Genomic DNA, 21,937 nt, shown 5'->3' with positions numbered 1-21,937 from the left:
CTGTACGAGCAGTGCCATCGTTCCTACTCAGAAGGGCGAAGGCGGCGAGCCGAGCGGCGGCTGCGACGACCAGCGTGGCAAGCTTCTGGAACGACACTGCGCGTGCCGAGCTTGCGCCTCGAGCACGCGCTGCGCTTCCTTATTTTTCACTTCTTTGACAGCCGGCGCCAAGGCACCGGCTGAGAGCGCCGACCAAAACGCCCAGCGTTGTGGCGTCGGTGGGCGCTACACCGTGTATACCGACAGATTCATTCTATTCCCGCCAGAACTTGCGTTCTAGGCATCTGGAAGAATGCACGGATGCAATTTTCCCTGAACTTGATAATGGAAACTTGTCTGATGTGGAGGGAGAAATCGACGGATCTTCAGACAGCGGTGATGAGTTTGAGCAGCCTGAGCCAGATATTTCACGTTATCAATGCCTCAGTTGTGAACGCATGGCTGGAGTATAGAAGTGATGCAGCTGCACGAGGACTGATGCCTGGCAAGCAACTGGACTTACTGGACTTCACCCTCCATATTACTGAAACACTTGCACGAGCCGACAGCCGGCCAAAGGTGCAAAAGCGAGGAAGGCCGTCACTCTTCCCTCTGGTGACTTCGAAAAAAGCAAGATATGCTGAAAATAGGCCTGTAGAAGACGTCAGGCTTGATCAAGTGGGACACTGGCCTCTTCGTACCGACAGCAGGGAACAGCGTTGTAAGCTTGAGGGATGCACAGGACAAACCCGTATCATGTGCGAAAAATGTAACGTGCACCTGTGTCTTGCCAAGGCTCAAAACTGCTTCAGAGGCTTCCACATGAAAAATTAGTGAAGTTTGTGTTTGCAATGATTGTGTTTTCCACCTCTGAATAAATGAGCTTTTCACTGCGTTTCGCAACCACTGAGCCCTGATGTGCGGTTTTGACGACATGACTGTAAATCGGCAAATAATAACAGAAATGACTTATTTTTTGCTCAGGCATGTTTCTAGAGTCCTTGTGGTGTAAAATATGCAAAGCAAAAAAATATGTGCAAGAAATAGAAAATCCAGGGCTGAAAGGGTTAATATTTTTGTGTTTCTTCGGTGGTAGTAAATTAATACAAAACTAAACAAAAAATTACTGCACTTTAAAAAATTCAGGGCTGGAAGGGATAATTCGACCTCTCGCCTAATTCGAGCGCACTGTAAAGTCCCGGCGAGAAACTATACATTGCTATGGAGGGAAAACTGGTTTAGCTCGATCGCGAAAGCATGCCGCATTGGCGAATTCGACCCTCATCCGCGCAGCGGTTAGTAAAAGCTAGAAATTAAAAAAAAAAAGAAGCACCGCCCAATAACCGCTTAAGCAATGGCTCATACCCCCGTAAACGGGGATATGAGCTATTGCCTACTGGGTTATGAGCCATTCATTGTCTTACGTAACGGACATATTTATTTTGATGCAATTTAATTTCGAAGAATCGCAAGTGGCAATGGCGGGCGATTGCTGGTAACCACGCCGCCTAGCAAACTCGAGACAACGGCGGACTGCGGGCATACCATCAATGACGTCGTTCTCTCCGTCGCAGCCGAACGTGTGTGTAAGCTCATTAAAGACGAAGACGTAACCACAAAGACGTAGCCAATAATTGAGAAATACTTCAATGAACCGTCGGGATTAACGCAGTGATAATTAACACCGGGGCCGCACGTTTCAGCTTCGCTGGTTAATCATGTACGGAGTGCTTGTACGGCGTGTCTCATAATCGGAACTGGTTTTGGCACGTAAAACCCCAGAAAGAAGAACCCCCGTGAATGCGGCCTGCCCATTACGACGATAGAAAAGTGAAATTCTGGAATGATGAGCGGCAACGCAGCCAGCTGTGGAAGAATACGACGAACGCGGGAGCAGTGGCACGAGCGCGTGCCGAGCACGAGCGAAATTCGGGCGCCAATGAGCCAGCTGCGGAAGAAGACGACGACGCTCGAGCCAATGCTGCTGATGATAGTTTTTTGTGGACAGGCGACTTACAGACACTTTTTCGTTTCGCCTAGCCATATAAAGCTTTGCTTTAAAAAATGTTTAGCTGGCGGCGTTACAACACCCCTTTGTGACGATGGTACGTAATGGCAGCAACGCGTCCTGTAGTGATGAGACGACATATATACAGTCATTCTAATACTGCATTTAAGTAGTCTTCAAGAAATAAGAAAGAATTTGAATTCGTTCATTTTGCCGACCGGGCCGGCACCTTTGTCGCGGCCGAAAAGAAGGAAGCGTGAAGAAGCACGCGCGCACGTTGCACGAGCCAAGCATCCGAGAAGGGCTGTTCGCCCTTGTGCGTTGTGACCTTCCGCTGCGATCTCTAGAGGAGTGCCTGCCGGTACTTTTTAAAGGTGAGTTCGTTCAGTCAGAATTGTTGAACCGTCGTTCGGCAGCTTTGCGGAGGTGAAGCCTACGATTAAAGACTCCCAAACGAACACGCCATAACGTGTGCATGTAGACACCCAGGGTGGCTTGCACTGACTTCAATTCGGCAGCAAGTTCATTCACGTTCACCCGATGTGAGCGGGTGGCGTCGGAAGTCGGGCTAATCCGTCCCGACAGGCGTTTGCATTAGTTCGTTGTTAGTGCCTCGAGATTTCGGCGGTAACCATGCATGAGGCGGCGAGAGAAAATGGCGCGCAAACGCTGCGTCCGGTTTGCTGCCGCCATGTGGTTTGGCCGAGTCCATTAGTACCAGCTAGCGTCTACATTTTCCCTACTGGCAAATATCAACCCGTCAGTCAGACCCGACCCACATATGTTCGGCCGTGTAAACTCCGAACATATGCCGTAGGGAGACATGAACTGTAAAAGCTGCGTCTGGTTCTAATAAGCTGCAGAAGTTGCGAGTGTTCCAGGAGTGACTTTTAGGCAGGTTTGCAGTGTATACTGGCCGCCAAAGGACACCTTAACATCTGCCAAAGGTTCCGGAGCCCTTTCACAATTGGCAAGTCATAGCTGGCACCTACGGTAGTGTTCCTGCAGCAGCTCTGGGGCCCCGAGGCGCAAGGATCAACTCCCCCTCTGTGCTTTCGACCACGTCAATTCAGGAACGGTTCCATGGCCAAGCATCGTCATATGTCGTGTGCGGGAGTTTCTAAGCTTTGTGAATGATATGTCGCGTCTGGACAATAAATAACTACACGGTGACTGTAGAAAATGGAACATTTATTGTGGGCTCCGCAGTCGTATATACAGGGGTTGATGACGTACACTTCACGTGCTCCAGGTTGTCAGCCGGAGACACCTCAGTGAAGTTACGGGATTGACTGACACATCATACAGATGACTGAATTGCTGTCTTCCGCAGTTCTCTAAAGAATTGAAAAGCTTCGTTTCCAACTTGCAAGCGCAGCTGTCCTGCGGAAAGCTTTACAATAAGAGTGGTAATTCGTTTGAAACGGGTGTCATGCCATCGACAAGGTCGCTTGTGGTCCAACAGACGCCGTTCACCCTGCGACTGTTCGGCTCGACAGCGTGCATGGTGTTAGATGCGGTCCATTAACCAGCATCGGTCTAGTCCTTCGAACGCAACCACTCGCCGTCGCACGGCAATTATGGCGCGCAGCCTGCAGGTGCGCGTCGACCATGATATCGCACGCGGACCCGTCAAACAGGTTGGCAATCCCACCCCTGTGTGCTGCGCCTGGAACTTTTGTCTCCCCCTGCGTGACGCTTCCCAAAATTGCAACTGGAAGCCGGCACGGTTCGAGGTCGTTGACCCTCCGTCCAGGAAAAGCTGCCTTACAGCACTGGAACGTCGTTAAAGAACGACCCGTCCCCTCCAGCTGAGCGCCTTCCAGGCGGGGGGAGGCAACGCCGGACGCTCGTCAGCCATCGGAGCCCATGGAGTGTCCCCATTGGCCGAACATGACGCCACTTGTACGGGCCCGACGATTGGATGAACATGACACTTGCACCGGACGCCTGCACGGGCTCGACGATTGGCTGAAAATGACTTGACCCCGACGGACTGAAGGGGATATAAGCCAGAGAAACATCTGGAAGAGAGAGACGTTCTTTCCGTGGGCCGCAGCGTCCGATTTGCTGCCGGCCGTAATGATAGCTTTTGTGCTGTTATTTTGCTTTTTTTCTGTTCCTGTACTTATGTAAATAAACCTTCATTTTTCTAAGACCTCTTAAAGTCGTTCAACTCTCGCACTCAACAGCAAGATCAAAAAATGGCAAGCACTTACAATCAATGGTCGATTTATCAGACTATTCGTAGACGTCGTGGCCTACTAACATTCGCCGCTGCAGTGAATACACGCACCAAAAGTCTCGTAGGCATACATGCTTACATATCGGAAATTTGCACCTTGCAGCTGTGCGTTTTATCACACGTCTCAATGAAGCTGACCGTTTTCTTTTTCAACTATGGCGGTCTGTAAACTCTGAACGTTACCAGGCTTCCCGAGTGCTGGATACGGCGCTGGGGAGCATTTACTCCTGGCGCTGAGAAGCTGCCGAAGGTTAGAAGGAGAGTTGTTCTCAGCCTACAGAACTCGAGAGCCCTGACAAAGCAACATGAGCTTGTTCTCATGGTTCTGGTCACATGCGCAGCGACCGTGTAACTCTTGTTAACGGTTGCTTATTAAGAGCTCCTGTCTTTCTAGAGGACCTCAGCTCTTGCCTTCGCCTAATGGGACTCGCTACGCGTTTGCATCCACAAGAGACCAGAGTCCACTGCCTCAGAAATAAAGCCTCATGTCATAGCAATATTTATTCTTACGTTCATGCTCGCATTGTTTGTCTGTGAGCATGCGTGCTTTCTTCACAGACAGCTTTTATTCCCTAACAGACCTACTGGTGCAAGCTTTGCGTCTCCATCGACCACCATGATCCTCGAGGGTGTACCCAAGGAACTGCAGCACGGCATGCCACCCATTCCGACCGTGACGCTCGGCTACGCAGAGCCACGCTGGAACGTGTACCTGGTAGTGGCCGTCGTCGGGGCAATGCTTGTCATCTCGGGGGCATTTCTGGCGCCCGCAGGACTACGGTACGCACAGAGTCGATCGGCCAGCGGGCTGCCCGTGGCAACGAAGATAATAAGTGTAATTGCCTTTGGAAATTGTCCGTAAGCACCGAGAGGTGGACGACGCAAGTCGGAAGCTCCCATAGCGCTCACGTTGGCGCCTACCGAAAATGCAGAGATCTCAGCGAGCTTACGTTGCGAGGTGGCAACGCGCAGCGGTGTACACGTCAGCAAATATAAGGGCATAACGCAACGCAGCGACACAACCACGGTAACAAACATGAAAACACGTCACAGGTGCTATAGCGTGTATCTGCGCCTTTGTATTTCATCGTGGTTGTGTCGATTGTGCCCTTAGGCAAGCACCTTAACTAGTCCAAAATGTCCCCTTATTATAAGGGAGCAAAAGAGGAATGTAACTTTCTCTCATTTTATAAAATGCAGCATTTAGGGAATCGAAAGGGAAAACCTGCGCGTGTACGTAGTTGCGCACACAACTCTTCAGCTGAACTCTGTCAAAGTCGTATAGTGTCTTGCAGAGCGTGCGAACCCGGCATCTCGTTTACCATGGTTCGTTACAGCCGATGGTCATGCCTTTATTTATTTTTAGACGGCCAACTTTGCAGTGCTTGTACATAAATTACTCTACGTATAGTAGTGAGGAATGACTTTCAACACCACCTTCATGTGGATCTGGCCAATGCAAAGCAGGCCACATTCTGGAACTTCGGGGTTCATCTGGTTCTCTTCACTTCACGAAGGCCACATTTACAGTGCCGGGCACTGCCGGCAATAGGTGCTGTCCAACTAGATCAACGCCCCAGCGACGGTTGCCTCAGAAAACAAATCTCGAAGGCTATGCTTTTGCGAGCTGCATGCGCCTCAAGTAATTGCGGAGCCGGATACACGTCATTGTCGCCACATTTTAGACATCACCATTGTTTGCCACGCATCAGCTCCACTACTTCAAAATATGGTACCTTCAGTAAAAGATGTCTTGTCCTGGTCTTGCCCTGGTGTCGAGCGTGTCCTCCAGTGTATAGTCGCCATCATACTTAACACGAACACGCCTTAAGCGCTTTTTTGCTTCCCCTGCGAGGGGTGCTGGATATTTGTGGTTGGGGTGCCGTGAATGTGCTATCTTAATACGTCTTCCTTCGAGATAATTCAGTGTTTCCTTTTTAGAGCCCATGCTTATTAAAACTGGCACATTATATATAGTTGTCTTCATTGTTCTGGTTAAATCTGGCGGCGGTTGTACGTCTGTGCGTGTGCAGGTTCGTGATCGGCTGCCAGTCCCCCCAGTGCGGCGACTGGTTCGAGGACCTGGCTATGTCCATCAGCCCGCGGCGCAAGCCTTGTGACGACTTCTACGAGTTCGTCTGCGCAAACAGGAACACCACGCAGGTATCTGCGCCGGACGCATTTTGGCCCGCGCACCGTGTTTAAACTGCAAAAGCACTATGCATGTACGCGAGAGCGATGCGCACCGCTGCTATAACGTCTGTGATAAAAGGACTTGCTCGGGCGTCCCTGAAGCATCATTCGAACATCGTAAATGACTTCTCACCCCAGTCGCCAGATGATGCTATCATGAACACCGGGGCGAGACATTTGCCTTGACCCCGCTGGGAGCTCACAATGTAGCTCTGAAGATCGGCTGCGCATTGCTGCGGCTCTTAATGTATCCTGATCAATGTCCTCTTAACGATATGTGGTGGGAATAAGGGAGCACCTGACGACCTTTGATCAAAATTATTAAGTCGTTACTATCAGCTCGACTCGCCCAACGATCAGGGGCCGCGTTCAGCAAACCTCATCATGCTTCATTATGGCCGCGTTCAAACGTACGAGGGTGGAACCCCTGTGGCTGCCTCCCGCAGAGCGAAGAACAGAAAAACGGGGCACGGTCAAGCGACAGTGGGCGAAGCATTGCGCTTCGAGGCAATGCGTCGCAACTTGCAGTGTGACAGGCGCGTTTGCGACTGGTCTTAGTTCACCACAATGCCCTGCTCCGTTTCTGTTGACACAAATGAAACCATGCATTATTACAGCCAAACAATTATAAAATCTAACTGCTAGAAGGAGAGTTTCGAAGCTTTGACGTCACTTCGGAAATTTTCTGCGGAGCTCTCATTATGCGTACAAATCGGTATTTCCCCAGCGCGTGCTCCTGTCAACGTATTTATAGGAAATTTCATCTTCATACGCCAAGTAGTTAACCAAATTGCAAACGTTTTGTCCACCGGCAATCATTGAGAGAAACCCCAGCTATAGCACAAACGTGATCATTTACTATGGTACCCTCAGACACCTGCACCATTGAAATCTCTCCGGAGTGTTCTTCCTAAGACACACTTGACTATATTACCGGCAAGCCCGGTGGTTCTGAAACAACGCGCACTTGATCTTTACCCCATGGATCTCAGAGCAAGCAACGGAACTCGGGTAAAATGCGCAGGGTGCCACCGTGAACGCGTTCCTGAAGCTTCAGATCCGCGTGGCGCTGTCCTTCTTCAAGCAGCTGCTGCTCGTCGACACCGACGTGCCGGACACCAGCCTGGTCAGCGCGCACGTGAAGACGGCGCGCTTCATGCAACGCTGCATGCAGGAGGCCATGAACGGCGCCGACGACCTGCGTGAGCACGCCGCACAAGAGTAGACGTAATCGGCGCACAATTAGCAGTGTGTCCATAATACTCCCGATCTGTGTAACGTCTGTAATATGTATATATATGTGCACCAAGAACTGAATTAGGACATTTTTGTTAATTAGTTGATTATGCATTTCAATTTTTTTTTTGCAAGTAATGTCCGCCTCTTCGAGTAGACCAGCTCATGCGCTAGAATTGTGCTATCTGCAACAGGCAACATATATATATATTCACCGATGCTGTCAAGTATGAACCCTGTGTCGCTGACACATACCAGCGCATATGACGCAGCAACGTTTAAATTTGCTATTTATTTGTTTATGTTGGATACATAGAAGCGTGTACATTTCACAGACTGCCCGAATAACTTACCTGTGCTCCATATCACAGTGTCACGCCATTTTTCTTCGCAAGCCTCGCACGCGACTGCAGTTTGATCACTCAGGAATTTTAGCAGACAGAAGGCGCACTGATGTGTACGAACTCTATTGGGCATTTTAGGGTCAGCTCTAAAGCTGGTCCAGAAGTCGCATTCGACAAACGTAAACGTGCCGGAACGCGTCGTTATACTGATGTCAAGGAAATAATTGTTTCCGAAAGGAGAGAAACTGTGCAGACGACAAAATTGTCGTCAGCACAGTTTCAATTTTGAAAGGTATAGTCGTGCACAAATTGTGCATGCCTTACGCGTACATGATATTTTTTTTTCTTTCTTTCGTACAATATATGCGCTCTTTTTCGTTAGATGATGATGATGATGATGATGATGATTTATTGGCATCCCCTTTGAAACGGGGTGGCGACAAATAGTCACCTAGCCTGCTTGATTTAATCAGGTATACTACACATGTTCTTTATCTCGCATTTTTGTATACCTTTTTCAAAAATTTAGCTTGTACCGCTGCCTATGATTTTAAGAGATCAGGTCGTATCCATCTTTTCCCTGCTTTTTTCCACCAGTACTCTAATCGTCTCTTGCTGATCTCTACGGCTGATCTGTTTATGTTTCCTTCCACTTTAAACCCAAGCGCTTCTGGGAGTTGCACGTTACCTACGGTTCTCGCTGGGTGGATCCCGTCGCATTCCATTAGGATGTGCTGAGTGGTCTCTGGATCTTTACTGCAGCATACACATGTCTCATCTAGTTCCGAATATTTGTTCCGATATGTTTCGTCCTTAGGCAACCGGCTCGAGCCTCAAATAGCAAGGCACTGGCCTTTGTGTTATCGTACAGATTTTCCCTTCTAATTTCTTTCTTCTCATTCTTGTACAGGGGGCGCTGCACGTGTTCCGTGCAGCGCCCCCTCTGTTCTTTCACGCTATAACTCGGCCATGATGCGCCGCACGTGACGGCGTCTTCTCTCTCCCTCGGTGACAGCATCGTGTGTGTATGTGCCCTTGCAGGCTTTGTGACCAACTTCCTGGCGCAGTACAACCTGTCGTGGCCCCCCGCGCATGAGCCGGCGGCGCGTGCGGCCCAGGAGGAGCGCTCTGTGGTCGACTTGCTAGTCGAGCTGAGCCTGGTGCGCGGCGTGCACCTGCTGCTGCGCATTGTGCCCGACGTGTACTTCAAGCGGCGCGGCTACTACTCGCTCCACGTTGAGTTTAACCTGGCCTTCATGTACGAGTGGGCCGCCGTGCGCAAGCTGCTGCTTGCCTCGGGCCGGCTCGCACCTTTCTTCGAGATCACCGCTCTGCTCCTCTCTGGGAGGTGCGCTCTCGAAGGCTTTCTCCTTGGTGGAGGCGCCTGTTGCATATGCGGCAGCGCTTGTTCGTGAAAACTTGTCGTGTACAGTGTAGCGGAAACGAACGCGCATGGCGATAGATAGACGGGGCACTGCGCCTTCAGTCCAGTCTTTCTGTCGCCTTGTGTGTTCGTTTGCGCTACACTGTACAGGAAGCCATGCCAACGAACCCGTCAGACAATCCTTTTAAACTTCGCTCGAGATGCCACAAATCGAGGCTGTTATTATACAGCCGCTGCATGGCAAAAGAGAGGCAAGTGGGGTGACCGATGTGCACCCTTCTTGAGTTCGTACTGACCCAAGCGGGAGGAAAATTTCGCCGAGAAATAGTCTAGAGCCTCGCCGGTCAACTGCGCGACGCGAGGGAGTCGAGAACGCCGTCGTGTGAGCTTGCGTTCGCATTGCTGTCTCCTAATTGTAGTGAGCGGGAACGTGTGTAGCGCCGCACCTACGTCACACGCCAACTTTGCGTAGTACCTACGTGTTTAACTTGTCACCCATCTCCACTACTTCACCTCCCTTTCTCTTTCCGTCGCTTTCTCCATCGTCCCTGGCCTGTCCGGCCAACTGCTGTTGTGCCACACACTGAAACCAATTTTTGTCCGCCTGCAAAATTTTGCACGTGCTGTCCGTGAGCGACACGTCACCATGACAATTTTGCCTGTAAAGGGTGCACCACTGCGTAGTTGTGCGTTATGCAGTGAAGCTACTTTGCCTCCGGCAGAGATGACTTCGGCAGAGACGTAGACGCGGTGCGCACTTACGCGACTTTGCGATATCACCGTTGCAATGGTGACGTCAGTAGCACTGGCGTGCGTAACTAATGCTAACCACACTGCGTTTCCACGGCTGCAAATATCGATGGGTGTTCACGGCGAAGGCCTGAGCGTGTCTCAATCGTTACGTACGACAAATGTAACGATCCGATCGTGAACTGCTTCAGTTTAGATTGGCAGTAAGCGCAAAGTCTTGCAGTTTCACGCCATTTCTTGCGGCCGCATTGTTTTGGTGGCACGCACACGAGCTAGCGCTACTGCTTTGGTGCCTACACAAATGCAGGCGTCAAGATTTCGCGTCGACGTTGATCGAGCGTGCGAGCGAGCGGGCGTTTGTGATGCATTCAATGTGGTTAGCAGATTTCTTACCTTATGCGTTCTAAAGCTTCATTTCATACACTAGGAACTTGTCCAAAATTTGAAGGCCTCCGAGTTGTCACTGCACTTTACAAATGAGCAACGCCGAACAAAGGCAACCAATTCCACCTTATATTGACTACATGCTGTTAGCGAGCAGTTTTTCGTCAATGGGATGAGAATATGCATCTAGCGACGTTCTGAAACTGAAGGCGACGGCGGTGCCCAAAACTGATCACAATAGGCAGCCTCATCGTGCATGAAGCGGAACTTTGAGAAAATGAGATGCGATGAAGGCCACCGGATACGCTTAGATATAGGCAGAACGGACAGGCCTCTGGCGGTTTGGTTCACGTGGAAACCGGAAACAATAGTCCAAGATTAATTGACGCATTTTCGCATTTAACTTCAAAGAGTAAGTTGCTGCGGTATAACTTATTTCGTTAAGCCTACATCCGCAAGGTAGATCGAAAATCCCATGAAAGGAAAGGCCCGCTCTGTCCCAATGCTAGGAAAGAAACGGGCACAGTCCTCACTCAACCCTGACGTTCGAATGGCCGAGCTGGTTTCTCTGGTATCATTCGCTGGAGAATGCGTGCCGCGTCGTTTCTGGTTGCGCCACATGATCCGCGCATGGAAATGCAGGCGCCCTCATCCTCAGCTGGTGGAGCGCCTGATGGCGCTGGACAACATGCTGCTGACGGCGGCGCTCCCGCCGATGGGCGACCGGCCCAATATGACCACCTCGTACGTGCGCTTCGGTGACCTGAGCAACCTGACGAGCCCGTCGTTTCCAGGACAGATGCTGCTGGACGCCGTCAACCGCGTGCTGCCACCGAGCCGGCGGCTAAGCGAGGACGACGAGCTGGTAGTCACCAACGGCCCTTACCTGCGTGCCATCGGACAGCTGATGGGGCCCAGCCCGGCCTCCGAGACGCTGCGCGCATACGTCAGTCTCATGCTGGTGAGGGCCCCCGAGATCTGTGGCTGCACGTGCTTCCAAGGGTTTCGTGTGACTATATCAAGACGTGGACGATGGAAGACGATGAAACGAAAGTTATTAGGTGTAGCGTTAAGAGGCAGGAAGAGAGCGGTGTCGATCAGAGAGAAAAGAGCGAATATTCTAGTTGGCATTAAGAGGAAGGCTTATCTAGGAAGGGTGCTCCTATCTAAATACATGTAAAAGGAGAATTCATTTTTCTCGGCAACCATTGCAACAAATTTGACGAGGTTTGTTGCATTAAGAAAAACGTAAAATCTAGTGACTGCTGTTTTCGAATTTTTTATTTAGGTCGTCAATTCGTTTAAAAATTGACAAAAAATGCAAATTTTCAGAAAACTAAACTATCAAGATTACAACTCCAACTCAGCAATGAGAAACGATATCACAATTCTGTGCATTGCATCTAATAGTACAGATAAAGCGGACAAAATTAATATGTTACACATGAATCTCAAGAAAATTAATTATATGGAAATACAGCTTTTGCAGAACCCTATGTACAGAACGTAACAAATACACGTAAATAAATTAACATATCGAATTTGTTCGCTATGAATGATCTAATCGATGCCATTTACAGAACCGCGATATCTATTCTTGGTGCAGAGCTATTTGTAGACTTCGTGCTTCTATGTTTTTTGAACTTTCGAATTTTTTAAAAACTCGATTAACAAAATTCAGGCCCTAAATCTAAATTCCGCTTCGAACAGCCACTAGAATTTAACTTTCTTTTTCAAATGCAACAAAGTTCATTAAAATGGGCCCAGGGGTTATCTCAGAAAAGCGTTTTTTTTTTACATGTATTTGAATCGGCCTGCGTCAGAGTTGGGCCCGAACTAAAGCTTCCTCTTAAAAAGTGGAGCTGGCCAGTCCATGTAATGCGTAGGGCAGATAACCGTTAGAGTTACAGAATGGGTGCAAGAGGAAGGGAAGCGCAGTCGAGGTCGGTAGAAGATTAGGTGGGGTGATGAAATTAGGAAATTTTTGCAGGCGCACGTTGGAATCAGCTAGCGCAGGACAGGGGTAATTGGAAATAACTGGGGGAGGCCTTCGTCCTGAAGTGGACATAAAAAAAAAATACTTGCTCTCCCGTAATCGAGAGTAGATGTACGCATGAAATGGATACAATATGGCGTCTTTTGCTGCCTGTGGTGCCGCCGCCCTTAACCGCTTTTCTTCCAACAGTGCAGCGCGCTCAGCGTCTGTCGCTACTTTTTCTTCCTGTCGCGGGCCGCTCACGACTCACAGACCGCTGGCGCTCAAGAGTCCAAGCAACCTATCTGCCTTTTGAACTTCGCTATTGGAAATGACAAATAAAACTTCAGCGTACTAGGAGTTACAGCTTGAGTGATGCTGTGAACAAACATTAGGAATAAATCGAAAGCAATATTTTTTGTAACTTGTTTTGGGCAGTAACTAGCGTATGTAATGCGGTCCTGTACAATGGGTTGGGGGCCAGAGACCGCATTTTCTTAAGTTATGACTGGTTGCCCGGATGATCTCGTTTTGTTCTCGCAACTTGCCCGGATAACGGCTCTAGTTTTTGGCTCAAAGTCACTTAAAGTTTCGCCGAAAACAGGGAGCCAAAAGCATTTCATGCTTAAAATTATGATGATGATGATGATGATGATAATGACAAGACAAAAGTCTGGCGCCACGGTTGAGACCGCTCTAGCTTTCTTGGCGTCTAGCCTTCTAGCGTGAGTTCGTGCATCACTGCCTCAAATCTTAGGTCTATGTCCCTTTCTTCATTACACTAGACCACTGGAACCAATCTTCAAGCCGTAAATGATAACGTCTTAGGCACCGTTTTAGTTAGAAACTTCATGGGCAGGAGCAGGAAATGGTCGCGCCGCTGCAATTGTATCTTCAACGCGTATCTTCTTTGAGCCGGGTGCTTTGATTTTACGCTTTTAGGCGCAGCAGCGAAGCACAGCAGTGCCACTTTACACTCTGGATACTACAGTACGGTACTTGTAACTGCATTTATAGCGTCGAGAAAAGTCGCATGTGTACCGCTCTCGCTATGCGGCATTCGTTTATACCTGTGTAATCGTTTGTGCGTATGTTGCACACAAACAGTTCGGAGAACAGATGCCTAAGATTTCATGAAATCTAATGACGGACACGTTTATCAGCATTGGTGGAACCGAGAAAGAGAGTTCCGAGTAACGAATTAAGCGTTGCTGGTGAGGAATTTTGAAAGAAAACGACACAGACTGAAGTAAATGCAAGAGCTATACCGCCAGCATCAGTGCCACACGAGAGCAGAACTTCATTTTCAGATCCGTAGTTGTAAGCCACGTTTATTTAGCGTGCTTCTTTTAACGCGATAGCGTTAAGGGCCCCGTGTCGCAGAAAATTCGGCGTCGGCATCGGTGTCGGCGTCGGCGTAAGCATCGGGGTCTGGCGGAAATAGTCATGCCGAACCACATCATCCCGAACCACCCCGACCGAGCGGGCCATTCGCGAGGCGCAAGGTGTTAGTGAACAACTGAACAAGTAACTTGGCGCAATAAGAAACACAGACACAAGAAAGGCAGACAAACACAAGCGCTGCCTTTGTCTTTGAATGATATCGGATCTTGATAACGGATCTTTGAGTGATATCGCGTTCCACTCTTAAAGGCGAAGCTTAAGCGTACTCCAGGTTTTTGTGCTGCCTTTCGAATAGGCATAGGTATTGTGCCTTTTCTCTGTAGCCTGCTGTGTTCTGCCCCGCTAAGCGCTAACAGCGGGAAGAGTTAGTTCGCAAAACACTTCTTTTTTTTTCCGCGGCCAACTACAGTCGTGCATTTCAATCTTCCCATGGAGCAGATAAAGTAATGGTATGGTGGCTAGGCCTTCTAGCCAACATAGTAATCATGGTAACAACTATTTGTCGCATACAATCGAGGGCGCGGATGAGATGTTGGGATATCCGCCTTCCGATTCCCTCAAATCATGGTCAGATTAACGACGCCCCATGTTCGCCATACCGACGATGGGATTATACGAGGCAGTTGCACAAAAACACCGATTGAAGGCTGCCGCCTTGGAGGATCTAGTGCAAGCACATGCAAGTACCTTCACACACAAACAAGCTGACTCCTCAATACATAATGGGCCACTGAAGTCGATCGCCAACAATAGCGCGTCCGACGTCGATATTTCGGGGAGATCCTTCAAACGTCACTACGCGGCCCCCTCGAAAGCATCTGTAATATATTTGACAGCTTTCACTGGGGGAAAGTGTTCGAGACCGGAGCTCTAAATACTAAAGAGCATACGAGACTACCTGCCTTGCGCATTGGCGGTTAAACGAAACGTGGTGCGCTGCAGGTTCGCTACCTGGCACCGTCGACGTCGTCTCGTCTTGTGAGCAGCCAGCTACCGGTCGAAGGGAACGCGCTGAACGCGGTGCTTTTCCGGCTGGCTCACTGCGTGGCCGACGCCATACAGCTGGTGCCGTACGTCATGGGTGACCTGTTCGTTCGCTGGCACCTGGACGAGAAGGAGCTGGACGGCGCCCGAGACATCGTCGTCCGGGTGCGCAACGCGACGCGCGCCGGCTTCTTGGCGCTGCGCTGGATCGACGAAGAGACGCGCCGCGGAGCCCTGCGGCGCATCGACAACCTGGCATCGCTCGTCGGACACCCCGACAACGTGTCCAGGTATGCACAACGCGCGCCCGCGTTGTTAGAGAGAAACGACGATAAACTAGTTTCTTTATTGCGATAGCAGTTAGATGGACACTCCAGACGCGTGTTTCTTCTGTCGCCGTGAGGTTCCGTGTACGTCCACGGGCGATAACACCGTCGCCTGCGCGCTCCAATCTGTATGTGCGAGTGAAAGCGTGTGAAGGGAGCCAGCGATCGCGGCTCAATCTCGCCCGCGCGAACGGGAGGAAAGCGGGCAGGGAACGCGCAGTCTTCTGTCACTCGCGAGCCACCTTACTCAGTGGTGGCGAGGCATCGGGGGGGGGGGGGGGGGGGGGGCATTCTACTCTGGCTGCAACTGCGTATGTGGCGGCTGCGCGCGGTCGCGCGGCCGTATCTTGAGAGCATCTGCGTGATGGGCAGAGTCTACAGGTGTGTCGGCGGCTCGTACCTTTGTGCGTGCTGTGTGTTCTCGGCGCTCAGTTTGCGTTGAAGCAATAGACAACACGAAGGTCACTTCGCTCGCTACTGCTGCCGCGTTTCCTCACGCCAGCGTTTTGACAGCGAGTGTCCGTGGTCATAAAGTGTGATGTGTTCATGTTTGTTGTGCACGCTGACATCATGCTTGTTAATTTAGTTAGCACGCGAATGTTTGTTTACAAGTTGATACGGCCGATGAAAGTACTATCCTTACTTCGTATGGCTCTCTGCTAATTTGCTATCGCAATCGATGCTTCGCCTTTCGGGCGAAACTGCCGACTTTTTTTATTGCGATAGCAATTACATGGACACTCCAGGCGCATTTCCGCCGTCTTCCTTGGCGTTGCTGTCGGTTTTGCCGTGATGCTCCATAATAAAGTCCAAGTGTGATAACAACGTGAAAACGTGCGAGGGTAAGCCGAGGATGGTGGCTCGATCTCGCGCGGGCAAAGGAGGAAAGCGGGGAGGAACTACGCAGTCTTCCATCGCGCGGTTCCACCCCCGCCTTCCACCAGGGGTATGGTGAGGGAGAGGAAGGGGCGTTCTACTCCGGAAGCGGCTGCGTATGGCGCGGCCGCGCGGGCCCTATCGTGAAAGCGCTCTGCGATGAGTACAGAGTTTAGGCGTGCGGAGGGCTGATGGCTTCTTGTGCGCTGCGTTCTCCCGCTTAGTTCGCGCTGAAGCGAGAGACAGCACAAAGGTCAATTCGCGCGTAGTGGCTGCCGCTCTTCCTCACGCCAGAGTTTTGACAGCGAGTGTCCGCGGTCATAGAGTGGGATGTGTTCATGTTTGCAGTGCGCGCTGACATTATGCTTGTTAATTCAGTTTGTAAGCGAATGATTACAAGTTTATACGGCCGATAAAACTACTATTCTTACTTCGTATAGCTGTCTGATAATTTGCTATCGCAATCGATAATTCGCCTTCCGGTCGAAACTGCGATTTTTTTTTTTCGGAACACTACTTTCGCCAATTTGGTCATTAGAATAGAAAATGAAGGTTACAGTTCGGTTTCTTTTATTCTGCATTGAAACTGCAACGTCGGTACGCCAGTGTGACGTCATGAATATCAGAGTATATTTTCTTTATATTTGGTCTGTTGTGGCTAGTTAAAAGTTCTTGAAACCATGCTAAGTTCAGTCTTTGGCTCTTTTAGAATACAACGTAGTCCATCTTTACCGATAACAATTTCACTAGCCCCGAGCACGTGCCGTCAAAATCTGTGACGTCACGGCGAACTGGTGCAGGAATGTCAAGACGGCTTCGCCACCGGTATTTCTTTCTTGTGCCTTTTCTGGATTACCGAGCTTGCTATTACGCTAAGTGTGGCTTTTTTTCCGACAGCGGAGCTGTGTAAGCCGAGCGTAATGTGTCAACCGCGAACAGAAAATGTGGGCCGATCCTGGCGGTAGTGCAGAAAGGGTCCAAGCGCAATGGCACATACCCCTGTGAACTAACGAGCTTTGGCGAAGTGTAGCTAAGCATGGTTGGGACTACTTAAGCTTAGTCATCGATAGCCAATCGATAGCCAACCAATAGCTAATCTATCAATAATCAATCAATTCTGAAAAATTCTGAGGATGACTTGGTAGTGCTTAGCCTAGCCCAAATACGTGGCCAATACTTTGCTATATAGCCAATCGATAGCTAATCGATAATCGACCAATAATCAATAAATCCCGGAAAATGCTGTGGATGACTTGGTAGTGCTTAGCCAAGCCCAAAAGCCAGGACTAGCTAGGTGCCCATCAGCTCCGCTGTCTCTTTAGCATTGCCCCTCCAGTGCAAGCTACGCAATATTTTTTTGTTGTTCATTGTAGTAAGGTTTTTGAATACATTGAGAAAGGCAAAATCGTTTTTCTCGACAAGCACTGCGCCGATTTTGATGAGGTTTCTTTCATTTGAAAGAAGTTAGTAATCTAGTAACTGACTGAAGTGGATTTACAATTTGCACCAATAGCTTTAAGAAAAATTTTGAAAATTGCGAAATTAAAAAAAAAACAAGAAAGCTCCAGTATCAAGTTTTACAACTTCGTAACTCCGCAGTAAAAAATGATACCACATTCTGTAGACTATACAATTAATAATACATGTAAAGCAGACAAACGTGGTGTATATTATACACAGCCCCTAGTTATTGACTAGTTTGTATGTAGGACTGTCGGGAAGCCTTCGTAAAGATAGTAACAATTTCGCATAAACTGTAAATTCATACATCAGATTTGCCCGCTTGACCTAATCTAATCAAATCCAGTTTACAGAACTGATATGTTTTGGCGCAGAGTTAGGGATTCTTAAATTCGCCCTTGCATTTTTTTTTTTTACTTACCGACTTTTGGCAATTTTTCAGAAGTTCGCCAAATCCAGAATTGTGCTTCCTGGAGATACTATAGAATATAAGTCAATTCAAATTGGTCCAGCGGTTGTCTCGGAAAAGCATTTCTGCGTTTCAGATGTACTTGAATGGGGAGATCGGAGGTGGCTCTTTCTTAGCTGTGGTATCGAACGTATGTGGGACAAGGCTTTTTGAGCCTCTAGGCCAGTCCGCTAGTCAACTATGTACTGGTTGACTGAATAAAGATGGATGACTTAATGAAAGCTAAACCTTCCTCTTAACGCCGATTCGGAGCAGTCTGTCATTGGAGCGCTCTATCCTCCGGTAGACAACTCGCAGCGAGACACGAGTAAGACAAAGCGTGCAGGAAACTGAGGAAGCTTATGGGGCGATTAGAGGCTGCGGAAGATTCTATAGAGTATCCCACTGTTTCATACATTGCAGAAAATACGTTAGTTACGCTTGAAACCTGCCCTTAACACGCCGCTGCAAGCACAGGTTTCAAATGAAGCAAACACTCTTATGGGCGTAAGAACACCATTCTTACGGGGTGCATATGAACACCCCACGTATAATGTGCTTATAGGGTGCAACACTGAATGTATATTTAAAAAGAAACACCCATCTAACACCCTTATGGGTGTTAATGTTTATTGTGCATCTTTTGACGGGGGCACCGTCTTTTATTACGCGGGTTATTCCGCTGGAGAGAGAACGTCGCGTACATCCTTATATATACCGGCAGAATCCTCAGATATTTCTGGGTTGGTCTAGACACTTCAGCGGGGCGATTTTGGCTCGACATCTGCTTTCGACCTGCCTTTGTAAAACGCAATTTCGATGCGCAAATTTCGACATGCAAGTGTTTTGAATCTACAATAATGTCATTCAGTATAACGTTCACTTTATTTGACCGACTGGACGGACCCCGTCATGGCATCCACAATTACGCTTCCCCAATAGGGTGGACCAGCTCAATCGACACTACGCGTTTTTGCCGGCCATGCGGGGCAGCTACGCGCACATGCTGACCGCGAGCCGGGACGCGGACGCTCGTCGGCTGCTGCGGCGGCTGCGCGCCAGCGACCCCATCTTCCCGGCCGTGGACGTGGAGCTGCCCATGATCCTCGTGAACGCCTTCTACCTGCCCATCTACCACGTGATGGTCATCCCGCCGGCCATCATGTTCGCGCCTTTCTACCGACGCGCGCTGCCCGCCGCGCTCAATTACGGCTCGCTGGGCCACGTCGTGGGTCACGAGATCACCCACGGCTTCGACCCCGAGCTCAGCCTGTACAACGAGTCCGGCCTGCGCGAGGACTGGTGGACGGCGCGCTCACGCGCCAACTTCGAGCAGCGCGTCAAGTGCCTGCGCCGACTCTACAACGAGGCCCCCTGGTCGCGCGGCGTCAACTACGGAGACACGGCGCTCTCCGAGAACTTCGCCGACTGCGGGGGACTCGACAAGGTGTACCGGTGAGCTGGCGCGCATCTGTGTCACAGCCAGGCACATCCCATGTCTTATGTGGTTTTCCTTGTCTTGTATACGCCGTCTCGTGGACGTCTGTTGCTTCTGTAGCCCGGTAATGAAGTGTTTGATCTTGACTTCGTATGCCGTATGACGTGTTGTTGACGCGAAAGCGAGCACAGGCCGCGCGCACCTGGCTGACTGCTCAGTGCACATACTTCTCACCGTTATCTCACATGTCTCATTAAAAGACTACAATTAGACTCGGATGATCTCACATGTGATCTCGCGTAGTATGGATAACCGGTGGACTATTAGAGTTACATAATGGATACCAAGAGAAGGGAAGCGCAGTCGAGGATGGCAGAAAACTAGGTGGGGTGATGAAGTTGGAATCAGCTAGCACAAGACAGGAAATAATTGGAGATCGCAGGGAGAGGCCTTCGTCCTGCAGTGGACATAAATATAGGCTGATGATTATCTCACATATAGGTAATCAATGCGAGCGCTGAAGCGCGCCTGTCACGCAGCAGTCAACGACATTAGAAATGAAAGTGCCGGCTTTCCGCCGGCAGAGTACCCGGCTGGTGAGAAATTCCCCTGACCAATGACGTGCTGACACTTCATAATAATTCCCTTCGCTCCACTCTCACCCACAGATGCGGTCGCTGAACGCAACAGAAGGCGCGCGCGCTTTTGGCCGTGAGCTCACGCTGAAGTGCAGAGTCGATACATTGCATTGGGGAACGCGGCCAATGCTACGCGCAATCAATTATTATTGATTCTCCGAGACATCGTTTTAAGTATATGTTTGTGATGTCAAAGTACGAAGGGCTTGGTGCTTTTTAAAAAAAGGTTTGCTTAGCACAAGTACAAGAAGAGGAAAGGATAGACAAGATGGAGCGCTCTGTCTTGTCTTGGCGGTCGGTTTGAGTGCATTATTTGGTTGAAGCACCAAAATAAATGTAGGAACGACTCTTCGTCAGTGCCATGGCCTGCTCGCAATGGTAAGCAGGTCTAAAATTGACATGCAAGGATATTTTTATTAAGCACAGTCCAACTTTGACGCAGGCTTTTGTTGGCTAAGCTTCTGTGATCGACGTCGCGCTGTACTCAGTAAGCACTTTAACACCCTTAAACGTGCTAGAAGGGTGTTTTCGACTTACAACCTTCGGTTCCACCTATTTAGCACCCATTTTACTCAAAACACTCTATAATAATGTTGTGTGCGAGAACATGTCCATGATTTTGGCGCAGTGCGATGTCGTTGCTTGCTCTACAATCGGAAGTTGCTGCTCACGAGGTCAAACGCGCGGGACAGGCCATGTTCGTTTTCCTGAATTGAATTTAGTGTCAAAGGCGTGGGTAGTAAGATCTAACTCCATAACATACGATGGTGTCAGCTTACCATTGCTTAGATGCATATAGGGTGCCCCAGCTAACGTTAGCCAAACTGTTCAATGAGAAATATTATTTAAAAGAACAACACTGTGCAAGGTACGATTTGAATACCTACCGTGTTCGGTTGTCAGAACGCTGACGATCGAACGCCATACGTCTAACACCGTATTTTCTTTGAATTTATTTATTTATTTATTTATTTATTTATTTATTTATTTATTTATTTATTTATTTATTTATTTATTTATTTATTTATTTACTTACTTATTTATTATTTTTTCATGAGCAGCTTAGAAACAGCTGGCATCGCAGGCAATGGTCGACGAAATGTGACAGTTTTGGACACCATCTATATTTGGATGGCACGACAAAGAGGAAACGTGTTACCGCGCTGTTCGGACACGCGGTGTTCGGTGACCACGTATGGACCGTGATTCCCGCGTGCAGGTCATTCAAGTCGCTGGGTCCTCAGCCATCGCAACGGCTCGGGGACGAGATCTACACGGCCGACCAGTTGTTCTTCATCAGCAGCTGCTACAAGTGGTGCACCGTGGAGGGCGCCATGCGCGGCCGCTCCTCGTCCCCGAGCGACGAGTCCGAGGCCATCAAGTTCTACTCGCCCATGCACATGCGCTGCAACGTACCGCTCATGAACATGCCCGAGTTCGCGGAGCACTTCAGCTGCGCGCCGGGCACCGTCATGAACCCGAGCGCGCGCTGCGAGACCTTCTAGCGACGTGCGCTCCACTTGAAACGTCTCATAAACGTCGCGGAATGCCCGCCTCTTGCGTTCTAAACGCTAGACGACTTGAAGCCAGCGTCGTAGGCTATCATTTCTATTTCTGCAGATATTCTTGGGGTTCTAGTAACTTTCTTTTGTTCCAATTATTGCCTCAATGAGTTCTATATAGTAGCCTTCTTTTGTTCCAATTATCGCCCGAATGATTACGACTACCATTATGTCGCCAAATCGTGCGCGTAAAATACATATCGCAAACGCATGACCCTCCGAGATGGCCGCTTAATTGTGGACCATATATATATATATATATATATATATATATATATATATATATATATATATATATATAT

The 21,937-nt window shown here is 49.3% G+C and overlaps 1 protein-coding gene across 2 annotated transcripts in view; it reads left to right on the top strand.

Annotated features, from left to right (window-relative positions):
- The window catches only part of LOC119433235 (endothelin-converting enzyme 1), a 30,280-nt gene extending 8,590 nt beyond the window's left edge, over positions 1-21,690 (top strand). Inside the window, exons 1-9 of one of the 2 annotated variants that reach the window (XM_049658986.1) lie at positions 2,109-2,361; positions 4,812-5,012; positions 6,266-6,395; positions 7,450-7,627; positions 9,047-9,353; positions 11,166-11,484; positions 14,845-15,176; positions 18,940-19,452; positions 21,293-21,690. In XM_049658986.1, coding sequence (XP_049514943.1) covers positions 4,849-5,012; positions 6,266-6,395; positions 7,450-7,627; positions 9,047-9,353; positions 11,166-11,484; positions 14,845-15,176; positions 18,940-19,452; positions 21,293-21,578 — 2,229 coding nt within the window. In that variant the 5' untranslated portion in view covers positions 2,109-2,361; positions 4,812-4,848 and the 3' untranslated portion in view covers positions 21,579-21,690. Of the gene's footprint in view, positions 1-2,108; positions 2,362-4,811; positions 5,013-6,265; positions 6,396-7,449; positions 7,628-9,046; positions 9,354-11,165; positions 11,485-14,844; positions 15,177-18,939; positions 19,453-21,292 lie in introns of those variants that run through there. The other variant, XM_037700384.2, reaches the window with a different exon arrangement.
- The last annotated feature ends 247 nt before the right edge of the window (positions 21,691-21,937 follow it).

This window comes from Dermacentor silvarum, chromosome 11, assembly GCF_013339745.2.
Source record: "Dermacentor silvarum isolate Dsil-2018 chromosome 11, BIME_Dsil_1.4, whole genome shotgun sequence".
NCBI classification, from domain to species: domain Eukaryota; kingdom Metazoa; phylum Arthropoda; class Arachnida; order Ixodida; family Ixodidae; genus Dermacentor; species Dermacentor silvarum.
This window is presented reverse-complemented; position numbering and strand designations above follow the sequence as displayed.